At 41.8% G+C, this 15,530-nt stretch overlaps 1 protein-coding gene across 2 annotated transcripts; it reads right to left on the bottom strand.

Annotated features, from left to right (window-relative positions):
- Positions 1 to 1,229: 1,229 nt before the first annotated feature.
- Positions 1,230 to 15,441, bottom strand: tfap4 (transcription factor AP-4 (activating enhancer binding protein 4)). Of its 2 annotated transcripts, none has more exons than XM_084925948.1 (7): positions 15,351 to 15,441; positions 8,816 to 8,981; positions 8,619 to 8,717; positions 8,332 to 8,502; positions 8,088 to 8,237; positions 4,247 to 4,414; positions 1,230 to 4,163 (listed from the first exon to the last, which is right to left on the bottom strand). In XM_084925948.1, exons 2-7 carry the CDS (start codon positions 8,888 to 8,890, stop codon positions 4,005 to 4,007), a joined length of 822 nt encoding a protein of 273 aa, XP_084782074.1. In that variant the 5' UTR covers positions 8,891 to 8,981; positions 15,351 to 15,441; the 3' UTR covers positions 1,230 to 4,004. The 2 variants fall into 2 exon arrangements, with proteins under 2 accessions (XP_084782074.1, XP_084782073.1); XM_084925947.1 differs by lacking the exon at positions 15,351 to 15,441 and adding an exon at positions 12,030 to 12,580.
- Positions 15,442 to 15,530: the final 89 nt, after the last annotated feature.

The raw sequence follows: 15,530 nt of genomic DNA, 5'->3' as shown, positions 1-15,530 counted from the left end.
TTAAAAGTACCGGTACTCAGTATCGCAGATACTGACGCTGTATTTGCTTGGTAACAGATTGCACTAATTTCTCACACCAAAGCATTTATAACATAAGCTCATTTATAAAGCTTCTCCCTTTGGACTTTTTGGTGATTAAAGGAGGCTGGTGGGAGAAGCTGGGGTCCAGAAAATAGGAGCCCTGATTCCCAGGGAGAACAACGTCACATCATCCACAGATTGTGAGGCACACAGAACCTGGTCCATGGTGGTGTTGATTTGAGTGATGGGTGGAGGTCCAGTGTTTGCCGGTGAACCACCTCTGTCAACTCTTGCCTCTCTCTCGGAGGGCATCCCTGCACAAGTTCGTGCTGGAAACCCTCCTCTTTCTCCTGTTTTACTTTTGGCTTGGCCAAAACCAGCTTGTCAAAGCAATCTGGGAGGATGATGATGCCATCAGAGGATTTTGAGGAAGTCTAGCTAGTGACCTGAGGCACAGGAGGAGAGTATGAGGACATTTACAGACTTTATAATATGAGAAATTATACAGCAACTTTCATATCTAAACAATAAGTGAGAAAGAGTCACCTAATCCAAGTCTTCTGTTTCTTCATATGGGTGTCAGTTAGGCTCAGTGGGTGAGCAGGGGACCACAGAAAACAGCAAAATTTATGCCCGTCACATTTTCCACAGCAGGTGGGGCTGAATTGGAGACTTTGCCGGACTGATTCTGGCCCCCAGGCCTTATGTTTGACACCCGTGATCTAGGGTGTACCCATGCTCTCAACGTGTCAATGACATTTGAAATAAATACCACATTCAACTTTTGTTGTTGTAGACGTTCCTGATTTTGGTTATTAACTAAATGACTGAGAACATCCTGATATGACACGAACAGCTGACCCCAGACACCAAAACCAGCAGTATCTCTACAAGATGTGTGAGGGTGTGAACAAGAGGCAAGAGACAGGATGACAACGGGAGATGCAGTCTACCGTCCCTGGTGTAAATTTTAACTGTTACAGAGAAGGTGGTCAGTCTTAATTTAGCCATGAGCAACTGAGCAGGGGAGGGAGGGAGGCTTGAACAGCCCATCCACCAATCAGGAACAGACACTTGTGCATCAACTCGACTGCTTGAGTAACAGCCAAACAGAACTGGAAATGAATCAAATTCAGCTGGTTATGTCACTATTTGTGTTAGAATAACTGTTACCAGAGAAACAGAAAAGACACACAGAAAGCCCAGTGTTTACAAAACAAAGTACAAACTTTATTATTCTGTCTTTACAAAGGCACGAGCCTCTTTATCCCCAAAACGTTTCTCTTTAAAAAAAAAAATTAAAAAAAATAATAGCTTCTTGATGACCATATCCATTGATGGGTCTAACAAAAAAAAAAAAAAAAAAAATATGGGTAGAGGAAGGAGAACAAGCGGAAAAATGAGAAGAGAGATCAGACTTGTCAACAGATAAACAAAGACAGCATAAAAACTGCAAAAGAATGCGACAGGACAAGATGTAGGAGGACTGGACATGGAGGGAAAGGGGGGGATACACAGCTGTGCGGTTTTTACTCAACTTCAAGAGCTTCAAATGAGGAGATGCTCCTTCATATAAAAAAACAAAACAAGAAAGAAGCAAACTCCTATATAGTACAGTAAGTGCTTTGTAATCTTGACCCCATTTAGTGGAACCCCCTCAAAGCCAACCCCACTTCTCCAACCACCTGATATGTCCGCGTATGCTTCCTAACACTCGACCCAGAGCGTAAAACGTAGATGGAAATAAACCATGTCTGGGATTTAGCGAAAAGTGATCAAATGCAAACAGACGGCAAAAAAATAATGAAAGCAAGCTCCACAAACAGAAGAGCATGCAAACTTTTTCCATATCCAGGAATCCCCTTTCCTATCAAGAGAAGCACTCGGAAACAACCCATCATTTAATTCTGCTTATTGCAGTGCAGCTGACATCAATAGTTTTTTCTTTAAAGGGCAATTCCGCGATTTATCTGTGCAGCGGTTCGAAGCTCCATCTATACACTGACGCAAGGGGTGAGGAGGGATGCGTCAAAGATGCAACTAATCTTCTGAAAAATGAACTGTTAAAGGAAATTTATGGAATGCTGACGTCTCTTTGTGGCTATATGTATATATATATATTTGTGTGTATATATATTTTTGCCAATCAACTGGCTTTAAGGGGCTAAAATATAATAAAATCTACTAGTAACCAGAAATCGTATTGAATACTCTTTCAGGACCATATGAATGCAACCTGTTTTTAAAAAAGCATAGTAAAATAAAAACAAAGTATGACTGGGAATATACAGTATTCCAACACAAACCAGCTGGATTGATCTGATAGCTCGAAACAAAAAGGGGTTCCAGCGGCTACCAAATGACGCAGGTAAGAGAAAAAATAATAATAATAAAAAAATAAAACTTCCCTCAACCCCAGGGCTGTGTTAAGGCTGGCTTCACAGTGCCTCCCTGCACCTGCTATTAGTAAGGCATGCTGCTGCCTCTCTCCGCTACATGTCTTTGTCAATCTGTCCATCAACCAAGAGTTCCCGGCAACAGAACAAATAAAAATGTAAGCAGAAATATGTGTACAAAAAAAAAACAAAAACAAAAAAAAAACATGGTACATTTTACAGAAAACGCACTAAAGGATAAATATTCAATATAAAGAAATGCATATAGACTGGGCATTTTCCTCATATTTTAAGCATATTCTGCTTTGATACATATCCCAAAACAAACAAACAAAAAAACAAACAAGCAAACTACACTGGAAGGGGCTAAATAGAACAAGCTCTTAAGATCGAGCAAACAAGTGATTGTATTCAAGTTATATTTGCACGTGCAAGAATTTCAAGGCAAAAGCGGGTCTGCTGCAGACTGCCAGAGTCCGGAGCACCGCTAAGCCTCGCTGATTCAAAACACTAAAAGAGACACATATGTGACAGTTACTCAACAGGGGCCCAAAGAGTAGCTTATTTTAAAAGCCATGTGTTTTTAAACTCAGAAAGGGAAGATGTCAGGAAATGCGAAATTTAAAAAAAGAAATTTAAAAACTTTTTTTTTTTTTGGTCAGGCCACGAGTAAACAGAATAAGTCATGTGGGTCAAGATATGTGGGTTTACTGGGATCCCAGCCCAGCAAAAATGGCAACAAACAAACAACATGAGAAGAAAAATAAAATAGCGTTTTGAACCAGTAAGTGCACTCTCTTTTCGAGCTTCGCTTCATTTCCTGTGAGCACCAGTCAGCCATGAAAAACAGCTTTGAAATTCTCATCAACCTGTTGTTAGAGGACTCTTAAGAGAAACACAGCATGAAAAGGTCGACTTCACAAAAGTAAAATAACACATTCTCTCAACACAAAGCCTAAAAGGTGGAACTTTAGGACAGTCTTTTTTTCCTCACAGTGTCTCTCCATACAGCTCAGTTGGATCGGGAACCGAGGGAGGTTTAAAGGATGTTCAGCTTAGGGGGGGGGGGGAATTGCTCTGGTGCGGGGGTTTTGACGCCACACCAATGGGCTCTTCATTGACTTTGTCTCCTTTTTCGGCTTCAGGGCCGCACAGAGAGATAACAGTCCTGGTAGTTAATGGAAATGTTTAGTTGACATTCGAAAGTTCTAGTATCGAGTAAAACAGAGCATTTATAGTCAGTGAAGTAGTCGCTCTATTTGTCTTTCTATAGTTTAACGAAGAAAGCTTGTGTAAGTGAGTGAATGAAGGATCGGCGCTAGACATAAGCAGAGGAAAGGAAAAAAAACAGAAGAGACTACATGTGTGAGTGTCTAAGTGTAAACCATAAGGGCTGCCTATCACGGTACAACATGACGTGTATTGATTAAGAAAACAAAACAAGTGCTTCAATCTAACTAGCAGACTTTTCCACTGAACAAGAGCGCTGTGAGTTTGTAGGCTCCCGTAGCCCTGCTCCGCTTGGGGCTTGTGTGTAGGTGTGTGGGTGCATGTGAGTGTATGGTACGTAAGACGTCAGGGATGAACTCAAGGCAGTGAACAGTCATCCGGCCCGTCGCTGTTTGAGGCTGTGTCTGAGCCTGCCGCGTCAGAGAGGACACGTCCTGAAGTGACGATGACCGCCCTCCTCTGCTCTTCCTCCCCGGCGCCACCCTTCCCCTGGGTGCCCTCGATGTGCTGGATTGCCTGAGGGAAACACAGAGGCAACAGATGTCAGCGACAACACCCCCCTCTAGTGGTGGGATATGAAGCAGGATTTTGTGCCTTACCTGAACGATGGTATCCAGGTTCTGTCGAGATGTGGAAACTGTGTTGATAACTGATGCTGGGCCCATGGTTACCACAGTAACATGGTGGGACTGAGGAGTCTGGACAGGTGCAGGAACAATGACTGTAGCGTGGTGTGTAGGGGCTGGGGGAGTAGCAGGGGCCAACACCTGGTAGAAAGGTGCAATCACTGTTTATTATTCTCATGTCATCACTTCTGCAACCTCAGTGCACTGAAGGCACATTTTTAACCTGCACAGTTTACTATTAACATATATTAAATTTGTAAATAACGTTAGCAGTAATACAAAAATACAACCCCAATTCCAAATAAGTTAGGATACTGTGTAAAATGCAAAGGAGAAGAGAATATATCATATCAGTTGTTTAAACTGAGACAATTAAGGTCATTTTGATTTTCATGGCAAAAACTACCTCAAAAAAGTTGGGAAAGGAGCAATAATAAAAGTAAGTGGTTTTATAAAAAAAGAAAACTTGGAGGAGCATTTTAAAAATAATTAGGTTAATTTGCAGCAGATCAGTAGTATGACTGAGTATATTAAAGAGCATGTTAGAGGGTCAGAGTCTTTGCAGAGGATCACCAATCTGCAGAAAACTGCAAAATCATCAAAAAAAATGTTCCTCAATGTTAAACTGAAAAAGACTTTGAATATTTCATCATCTACAGTACAAAATATGATCAAAAGATTCTGAGATTCTGGAGAAATCTCTGTGCGCAAAGAAGACAAGCCCAAAAATCAATACTGAACACTTGTAATATTCAGGCTCCTGGGCAGCAGTGCATTAAAAACAGATGTGATTTTGTCATGGAAATCACTGCATGGGGTCAGAAACACTTCCAGAAATCACTGTCTGTGAACAGTTTACGATGCTAACCAGAAATGCATGTTGAAGCTCATTCACTCAAAAAAGAGGCACATGTGAACATAATAGCGAAAGACTGCAGTCTTCTTTCGGCCAAAGCTCAATTAAAAGTTAGAAAAACTTTGAAATTTTTTAGCTCTCCGTTAGAGAAATACAAGAACCGATGCAGAGTGGGAACAGACATTTGAACCTTTGCTAAAAAAGCTACAAAACGACAAAGACCTTTTACCAGGCTTTACAGATCTAGGGATGGAAGAGTCTCATCAAATCATAAAAAAACATTAAGCCAATTTCTCTTGGGGAGTTTATAAAAGAGTGTTTTGTGGACTGTGCTGTGCTAGCATACCCCGAGTAAAAAAAAGAAAAGAAAAAAAGATGCAAATCTGACAGGGAAAATGTCAGCCTTCTGAAGTGGATGCAAGAAAAAGGGACTGAAATGATCCCAGAACTGAAATAGGTATCTCTGCATTGTATTATACACCAGGAGGTGTTGTGTAAGTAGGTGCTAAAAATGAACCATATCATTGTTAAAATAGTTAACTTGATGTGGGCAAGAGCACTGTTTGTTAGGCTTTTGGAGGGACGCGAGACTGAAAATGGTGACATAGGCTACCACACAGCTGTCAGGTGGCTCAGCTTGGGTAAGAGTGTCGCACTTGAGAGTAAAAATTCAAGAGTTTTATGTGAAGAAAGGCAAGGATAATTCAGAGCGCTCTTCAGGAGAACGGAATACAGTCTTACATTTGTTATTTATATGACTGCACTAATGAATGAACTAAATACCAAACTGCAAGACAGGGCCAATTTGCACATGAAATGTAAAGCTTCATAAAAAGGTTTCATAAGAAAGTTGCAGTTTCTTTCAAGCCGATTTGGGAACACCACTCACTTACATGTCAACAGTGAAAGAAGCCATACCATCAGCTGATCCCCTCAGCTGGTACTTGTCCACGTTAGGAGCCCTGCATAATGAGTTTTCAAGGTGATTTGAAGACTTCAAAACACTTGAGAGTGAAATGCACATGATTTCAGCTCCCTTCACTTGCAGTTTGAATAATGGATCCAGTGATGTTGAGCTTGAACTCATTGACCTGCAGTCTAATTCACTACTGGCAGAGCGCTTCAACTCAGTATCACTGCTGGATTTGTATTCTTCTCTTGCAGGTGAGAACTTTCCACACATAAGGAGACAAGTGACAAGTGTTTTGCAAAAGTAATGCAGATTGTTTACACTTGTTTTTTGTTGATCGAGTAGTGATGAAGTTGGCGCATAGTTCACATTTCAATCACCTAACATCTACGCTTGCCTGCAGATTTTATAAAAACATAAAATTAATACTGAGAAGAATTAAGTTCAACTTCTTGGAGCCGCCCCCTACAACAGACCCAGTTTCTCATGTGGATCCTTGAAAAAATAAATTCTCCACCCCTGTTTTAGAACAACATACACTCGCAACCAGACAACAAAATGCATGATGTATACTTAATTACATTTGAATCCTAATTTCCCATTGACCTTATGTGGCCAGTTTGGAACAATGAAAGGGCCGGCAGATCTGGCCCAGGGGCTGTACAATTCCCATGTCTATTCTTGCTCATAGAGGGATGTTTGATTGTTTCTTTCGAATACTATAGAGTCTTTACCCTACAGTATAAAGTGACTTGTGGGGATTGTTGTAATTTAGTGTTTTATAATATAACCCTAAATTGAGCTCAATTGACATTATGAAATGAAAACTATGACAAAGAAGAGATAGGACTACTGAGCAGCTAAATTCTTATATCAAACAAAAATGGGACAACATGCTTTCCCAGAAGTCTAGCCCCTGATCTCCTCAGTTCCCAGATGTTTATGGACTGTTAAAAAAAGAGAAGATGCTGCATAGTGCTAAACATGACCCTATCACAATTTTTTTTGAGATGTTAACATGATAACAAGTTAAAATGCAATATTAAAGTGAGTCATGCAATGCAGTCCTAGACTGTTCAGTAGTCATGATGGTAACAATACAGTAAATCACACCTGAATGAGCTCCCCCCCCCCCGGGTAATTCAGTGTTACTGTAATTCTGCAAATTCATACTGATATTGACTTGAGGTTACATTACACAGCTCTGCTTATGGAGTCACAAAGTGTCATATGACTAATGTAAAAGGCGTCAATCATCTTTTACTGAAAAAGCCCAGCTGCCACAAGGAGCGGATAGGGCAGACATCAGGCGATGATTGATTTGGCATCATGTTCAGTTAGGGTAAGCCTGCAGTAACAGGACGCTGCAGCTATCAGGGCTGGAGATGGCACCGGCAGAAAGACGTGTGAGCGGCTCATTTAACACACTGTAAATCTGTCTGAGCTGCTGACAGCTCTAACTGTGGACATGGACAGGACTGTCATGTCCTTGTCCACATGTCTTTGTGAAATCTACGGTAGACTCTGAGATTAGTCTAGCTGCGTATGTGTGTGTGTGTATTTTTAGAAAACGCAACACACTTTGACATAATTGACTCAAAGTCCATTAAAAATTTACATGCTAGGGAGGCGGAAGGGGGGGAATCTGGTGCCTGCCAGCTGATGAGTTTAGGCTAATGAGCCAAAAATAAACACTTTTTTGTGTGTCAAATTCAAGAGCTTGCTGCACATGGCCTCTGTATATGTTAAAAGGATGAACAAAGATACAGAGGGGAAAAAGGAAACGCTGAGCTGAACAATGAAGACAAAAGGTCTAAATTTTTTATCCTATCATTCCATCGACAAATCCAAAAATATTTACCTCAAAGCTAAAAATTTGTCTAAAAGGCCAGATTTTTACTCTTGATTTGATTTACTAATCATCTGTGTCAAAAACGGTTTAAATTCATTAGGTTGTTTGAAACACTGAAACAGAGGGGATTTTTCTATATCAGTAAAAAGCATACATCTTTAAAGTATATCAGTCAGTGATATGCAGATGTTTCAACCTGTGGGCTGTGGGCTGGAGTGAGGTCCCTCTCCAGCTGTTTGTGCTGCTGCAGACGGACAAGGCTCTGCGGTTGGGCCTGCTGCTCCTGGAACTGCTGGGTGATTGCCTTCAGCTTTTCTGGGTACAACTGGGCATCCAGGGACCGCATCTAAGATGCAAAAAATAGGATAATATTTCTGAAAAGTTCAAACCACAGCAGTCGGTGGAATTTCAAACTCCTGAAACTGCGTTATTGTCGTCACCTGTTCTTCCAGATTCATCCTGGCTGAACGTTCTTTCTCCAGCTGCTGTCTCAACTCGATCATCTCCCTTCTTAAGTCCTCGGTCTTCTCCTCCTCCAGGATGTCTGGTGAGCCGATCCCTTCATCTTTCTCCTCTGCACGCCTCCTCTTGGGGGAGGAACCACTTAACTCCTAGAGAGCGCAAACAGAAATGTGAGATGTGCTTTAGATGAATGCTAAGATTGATGATAGTGAAAAGACAGCTAACTCCTTTGCAAACAGTCTGCATGGGCAGCGCACTGGTTTACCTGTATGATTCGTTTGAGCTGACTGTTCTGCTGCAATAAACGTGTTTTCTCCTGCTCCAAAGTAAAAATGTACTCTGCCGTCTGTTGCAGGATGGCAGCCTGAAGAACAACATTACAGTTTGGTTATGAAAGCAAGTTCAGACCCTTCCAGCTCCAGCTAACTCATCATCTAATTTACATCACTGTTTATGACCCACCTTGCTGAGTTTCTCTCCATCGCTGTGTGGGATGAGTGTTTTAAGTGACTGAAATCCAGCATTGATGCTCTGCATACGCCGACGCTCGTTGCTGTTGGCGATCTCTCTGCGGATTCGCCTCTCTTGGTCCCGGGCTGTTTCTGGGGTCAGAGGAATGTTGGCCAGGCTAGGGGAAGAAGGGAGAGGCAGGAAAGCTATTAGGGAAAATGTACAGTTTAAGAAGACTTAAAAATAAACCAATCGGTGTTAAAACAAAAAACATTTACTAATATGGTGCTGATGGCACACTCAGTGGCCACAAGTAAACTTGTTGCTGCGAATGCTAATCAAATCTTTTTTTTTGGTCAGCCCAGATTTCCTCAATTTGCTCTTTCTTCTCGTACTTCCGTTAGCACTTTCCTTCATTTCACTTCAAAAACATCTCAAGGTTTAGTGTGGGGAAATTATTAGTGGTCAAGTTAGTAAACTAATTGCAAGCACAGGCAAGCCTCTCCTGATGGTTTTTGTTGGAACTACTTTATACCCAAGAAATAGTTCCAATAAAAACAGCTTATGCCACGGCACAGTTTGCTCCACTCTTCACCAATGCAGTAAACCTGCAGCTGAGTTAAGTTTACATATACCAGAACTGCATTACATAAGAAATTATCTGGACACAGGAGGAAAAGCAAAAAGCTGACAGCATTTGCTCCCCTTGACATCAACTGTTTTTTTTGTTTGTTTTATTTTTATGTGAGCTGACTCTTTAAAGTGTGTATTTATATCACCACCAAAGAGCAGAAATGACTGGCCCGTTCCTGTGATTACACAGGTATTTACAGCGGCTTTGTCCTTTCAGCTCACTAGCAACTACATGTATCATTGCTAATAACTGAAATTGTTACAAACCTATGAAAGATCACAAGTTCTGTTTATTTGAATTGTTAGCACGTGTTAGAAGATATGTCAATGTTGTAGCAGCATATAGTTTATTATGAACATTCCAATATTTAAACTGTGAATCAGTGCATTCCACATGGTTAAATTCAGTTTGAGGGGGAATTCTAAGTGAATTTCCTCTAACATCCTCAGTATCAAACACTATCTATGGGACCCTCTCTGAAACCAAGCTCTTATCTGTACTGACTCAGCTGCCTTAGTGCAAACATTGGGAACAATTGTGCAGACGCAGATTAGAAAAGCAGTGTCTATGTGTGTATACACAGACACGCACACACACATGTGTAGCACTGCAGCAGCACATCCAACAAACAGATCCACTGCCAAAACATGACCAACTGAGCCTGAACTTTACAAACACAGGCCACTTTAGAGCCTGAATTAGAGTGAGTTTAGGCTTAAATCATTACCCAAGAAACTAAACGAAGCTCAACCAACAGGCTGATTAAAACTGATCAAATTGAAATATGGTTCCATAAATATCTTCAACATCATTTTCCGATTGCCTCCATCACATCCAACCCTTAGCAACCTCTCTTGTCACTCCAACCCTCTGTATGCAATCTGCTCACCTGGGAGGTCCATCTTTCATCTCCAACCTATCCACTATTCTTCCTCTGCACATGCCCAAATCATCTCAACCTTGCCTTTCTAACTTTGTCTTCAAATTCTACGAGTTCTACAAATACATTAATAATCACAAGTTGCTTTTCAAGCAAGAATGCCAAAATGTCTCAAATATAACAACCTGGACATATGAGTTTTAAAACTGTTGTGCAGATAAAATGTAACAATAAAACTATAACAGTGATCATCATTTTTAAAAAACTGTTATATTTTACAGATCCAGGGATTTAAAAAAGCTAATTAATAACGAACTGTGTATTTTATTGCTGAATAAATGTGACTTTACAACAAGAACTGATACAAATTTTAGTCATCCTGGTTTTTATTAAGTTATATTTGAGTGATAAGGACTTTAGAGTGTGGTCACGGAGTCAAAGTTTAAAGAAAAAATGTGCCAATTTTCGCTTTATTTTAAATTTTAAAAGCATGTAAAGTTTGTCTGTGTAAAGTTCCGGCTTTCCTTGCGGTGCACCAATTCCCCGCAGAAAAGCGGACTACATTTCCCAGACTGCCCATGTCACTACCAGCAGCAGGAGCAACAGTCGCAGATCCCTCCGCCTCCTTCTTCAAACAGGGCTGCGGACGTATCGACGGGCCTTCCGCAACATACACACACCCCCTTATTAATAACGCCACTTTTAATTTTCCTGCCTCCCCGCGAAAAGCCAAATGTCTCCTTTTACCGAACAAACCCAACGGGAAACGTATTTTAACGTCCCCCAAACACACTTCCTCCGTCCTCACAGTGCCCGACACCACCTCCGCGCTCCGAGCAGACTTTCGTGTCCTCCGCCATTACAACAATGCGGCAGGCAGCATGGCAGAGGTGCGGGATGAAACGACGCAGTGGAGGCGGCTCAATAGCGTCAACGGGAAGCGCAGAAACGCCATTTAAACCACCGCCGCCTAAAACAGGGGCGAATAAGACAACAGCAGTGCTTTTTTTAACGTTTGGAGTGAATGAAAACAGGGCGCCATAAACAGGAAACAAACGCCAGACCCTCTCACCCCCTCTCTCATCCACTCCCCCCACCTCCATCACTTTTTTGCACAAGCCACAAGCATGGCCGCACTACCCACAATAAACTTCGGCTCCCTGCGAGCGAAATCGTCAACCCCCACGAATGTGCGAGGCGAAAATAGACCCCTTCACACACCGCGACGCCCGCTAGCTCAACTTTCCCTTTCTCATGTAAATTTAAGTACACATAGGCCACGGGTGAGGGATTATTTAAGCACAAATAGGTCGGGGATGCGCTGAGCGAGTAGCAGCGTGGTGTGCACTGAACCACGTGGTTTATGTTTGTTAGCCACAAAATACATCGATTTCGCAGTCAAAGATGCAAAATAAAAGCACGCAGAGGACGCCGTGGACACAGCGGGAGCCCCCCGCGTGCTCGGTCGCCCCTTGATCTCGCCGTTTGATGTTAATTAATGCCCGCAGCTCCGCGTGAGAGGGTCGTGTACACAATAACACATCAGACCAAGCGTGTTGCCCAAAACCGACATCGCTAAGTGCGCGGTGCTCTCAGCAGATGACTTGATGGTGATAATAGTGATGATGACGGTGATAATAATAATAATAATAAAAATAATAAAAATAATAACAGGCACAGCATGTCGGGTGAAACGCGCGTGGCATACACACCTACAAAGACCACCAATCACTTCTTTCTCAGTTTTCCTGAAATGTTGCAAGGAGGGCACCTTCTGAGTTGGTACCATGAAATACTCCATGCTCGCCTCTCGCCAGTTTGGTGCCCCCCCTCCCCACCACCAGCAGTTTTTTAAGGGGAAAAAAAGAAAAGCAGCAAACAGTCTCCGTGGTATAAAAAGGGAAAAATGATGACGTTAGTGGGTAAAAATCCCCCGTGATCCGATGCGGGTTAAATCCACAGAGGAGATATGAATGCCTCGTCCGTGTAATGTAGTACTTTGAGGCTGCTGAGAGTTGTAATGTTACTCGACTTCCAGCTGATGGGGTTCCCTCGTTGTGTGTGGCGCTCTACCTCTCTCTCTCTTTCTCCCTCCCCTTTGCTTTCTCCCTCTGCATGACCGTGTGTGTGTCTGTGTGTGTGTGCGCAGCTGATCGGATGGCTTTCAAGGCGGGAAACAGCTGGTAGGAGTCACACACTGCACTACCAAAAGCCTCCTTCCGCAGAGAGAGAGAGAGAGGGGGGCTGCGTGTAAACAAAGGACTATTTAGCGCAGAAATACACCGACACATGTGGAGAGCCGCGGAGGGAGCTTGAAATGTTTAAACCGGGGGGGGGGCATTTACAGCTGATCTGTGATCAGATCTGCCGTCACAGAGCTGGGCTGAATCATTAATAGTTTCCCGTCACATGGCTTGAATCGGTTTAAATATACTTTATGTAGAGAGGGGCTATGATTTCAACATAAATAGGCTTAAAAAAACAAAACACAACAACAACAACAACAACAACAACATTATTTTAAATTCTTATTTTATAACCCAAATGTCAGTGCACCGTGACAGCTCGGGCTCATGAGCAAATAAAGAGCGGGACTACTACAGGGGTGGACAATCCAACAGCTGCGATAAGGGAACAAGAGGGATCAGCTGACGAGCTGGCAACGCTGCACAGCAACAGCGCACCGGGGAGGGCTTTTAGGGACACACACACACACACACACACACACTGAATGTTAATGTTGTTCACCATTTTGGGTGTGACAGACCCACAGTGGAAGCACGGGAGGCTAAATTACAGTAACCTAATCTAATCTGTTAAACAGAGGCTATATGGCGCATGCATGGAGTGAAGTCACAGGACGGGAGCAGTGAATTTGATCCGGAATTTTGAGCAGCAGCAGCAGCTTTATATCTTTTCACGATGGCGCATTTTTAGTAATTACCCACAGGTGCGGCTGCACGCTGTCGGGCGTTTACAGGAGAATAGAAGAATACATCTGTGGGAGATCAGTGCTGGAAACCGTGGCAGTGATTTTTAAAGCAGCCCTCTTCTGGACAAGTGCGTCTTAGCACTGTTTCACCAAATTACAAATGCTTTCAAGAAACAAACCCGCTCTTTACCTTTCATTCATAAAGCTTACATTGTTATAGAATCCTCTTTATATTATCTGGAATATTCATTTATTCACGAATCCCGAATCAGATCGTAATGCCTCCAGATATAGCAGACGATTTAAACTCCACAGACATTATTATTTAGGCCCCTGCTTACTTATTACTTTCCAATAACATGAAGATAGGCTAGATGGAGTTTTAATGTTTTACAACACTGATGGTACAAATACTCCATTCAGTCCCATTATTTATTTATTTATCTATTATTCATTTTATTTATTTTTTAATAGAAGTGTTAGATTACTGTTTTTATTTTCTCGCAGTAAATGTAAGGCTCCGGAGGCTATTTCACCTTCCACCCGGTAACTTTACGCCCCCTGGTGGTGGTAGAAGGAAAACCCAGGGCGAGTCACTGCCATATTGCACACCTCACTCAGACACATTTGATGGCACAAGATGGGCCGGACAGAAACCTATTAGGAAAAAATGATAGAAAAAAAAAGTTGCATCGATTATGACAGAGACTTCTGTTTGAGTTGGTATCTGTGCTACTAGTTATTTTACAAACGTGAATTCCTTTAAAAGTTAGAACCGTGCAACATATATAAAAGCCTATAAGACCAGAAAACAGTGGTGTACACACTGATACATATACAGCAAAATATTTGCACCTTGGAAATGACACATTACCTCTTAGATCCCTTTTATCTACATTAATTATTTAGTAATGTTGTTATGTACCACTTTTTTACATTTACTGTACAAATTATTGTATGATATTCATTTTTTCTTTGCATCTGACTTATACATTTATAATGACAATAAAAGGCTTTTAATCCTAATATATTACAGTAACTTACAGCTCGGCATTGGCCACATCACTCCAGGTTACCCTTTATTTACACTCCAAACACACACTATCACTGTGGTGCCACTGACTTTGTCTGTAACGTGCTGATACCACAAAATACAAGACAAGCAATCACTTCTCTTTTTTTGACATTTAGATTTTAAAATCTAACACGCTGACATTTTGTTTCCTAAATTCAACCGTGTAATTGTAGTCTTACCATTACTGTGAGAAACAAATGGGTTATGTGAAACCTCAAAGAGGAGTAAATGGCCCAGGGAACTGTTCCAGAAGGTGAAATTGCTCAGTTGGTGACATTTTCACACTGTTTATGTGCTCAAATCATAATATTGGTCTGTAATTTCCATCCAAATGACAAAAACAAGAGGGGGTTGTTTTTGTTTTGTTTTCTTCTTTCTTTTTTCCCGAAGAATGCACTAAATTATATGAGGATTCAGCCAAATATGACAAACTAGGCAAGGTAGTGAATTTCTACTGTAGATGCAGCAACTGAAAAGTTTGTAAATAAATAAACAAATAAAGGTTTAAAATATATTTGATATGTTTTTCTTACAACTTATGGCGACAGTGTCCTACCAACAACAAAAAAGGGAGGGGGGGGGGCAGCAAATCCCGTTCTGTTTACTGATTCATTGATTATCAAAATATGAAATTAAAAAAATAAACACTTTAAGGTAAAAATGGTGCTCACAGCTAAGCTTTTAAAAAGGATAATCTGTCTGTTAATTACCTCACAGACTGCATTTGCTATAACCAGCTTTGTCTAATTACCGCTACAGTAATGTATCCTTATAATTACTGACATTTCTAACGACAGTGCAGTGTACGAGCCAAGTACGGAATGTTTTGGCTCGTGTGGTGAAAATGTGCGTTTGTCTCGCAGAAGGATCGCCTGCTCTTCTCGAGACTGAACTTTTAAATTACGTAACGGCGTTTTCCGTCTTTTCAGAGCAGCCTGTCGGGGCTGAGTTAGTGGCTAATACGAGCAAAGAGACAAAACTGAAGAAGAAGAGAACATTTTAAACTGTAAACAAGAGAGGTGTCACCCTGCGCGATGGCCTGTTGTTGGCGGGGAGCAGGGGCGGAGAGATGACCGTGAGGACACGGAGAGAGAGGGTTAGTTTGGAGAGGAGCCTGGGACTGCCCATGGTGGATGGGCGGAGCAGTAAGCATGCGCTGAGCTGGCAGACTCTGGGCTGGTCCTGACGGGCTGGCTGGGCTCCGGG

Source organism: Perissodus microlepis, chromosome 4 (genome assembly GCF_051167445.1).
Source record: "Perissodus microlepis isolate ML-2025 ecotype Zambia chromosome 4, ASM5116744v1, whole genome shotgun sequence".
NCBI lineage: Eukaryota > Metazoa > Chordata > Actinopteri > Cichliformes > Cichlidae > Perissodus > Perissodus microlepis.
Note: the sequence above shows the minus strand (reverse complement) of the source record. Positions and strands in the feature narration are given on the sequence as shown.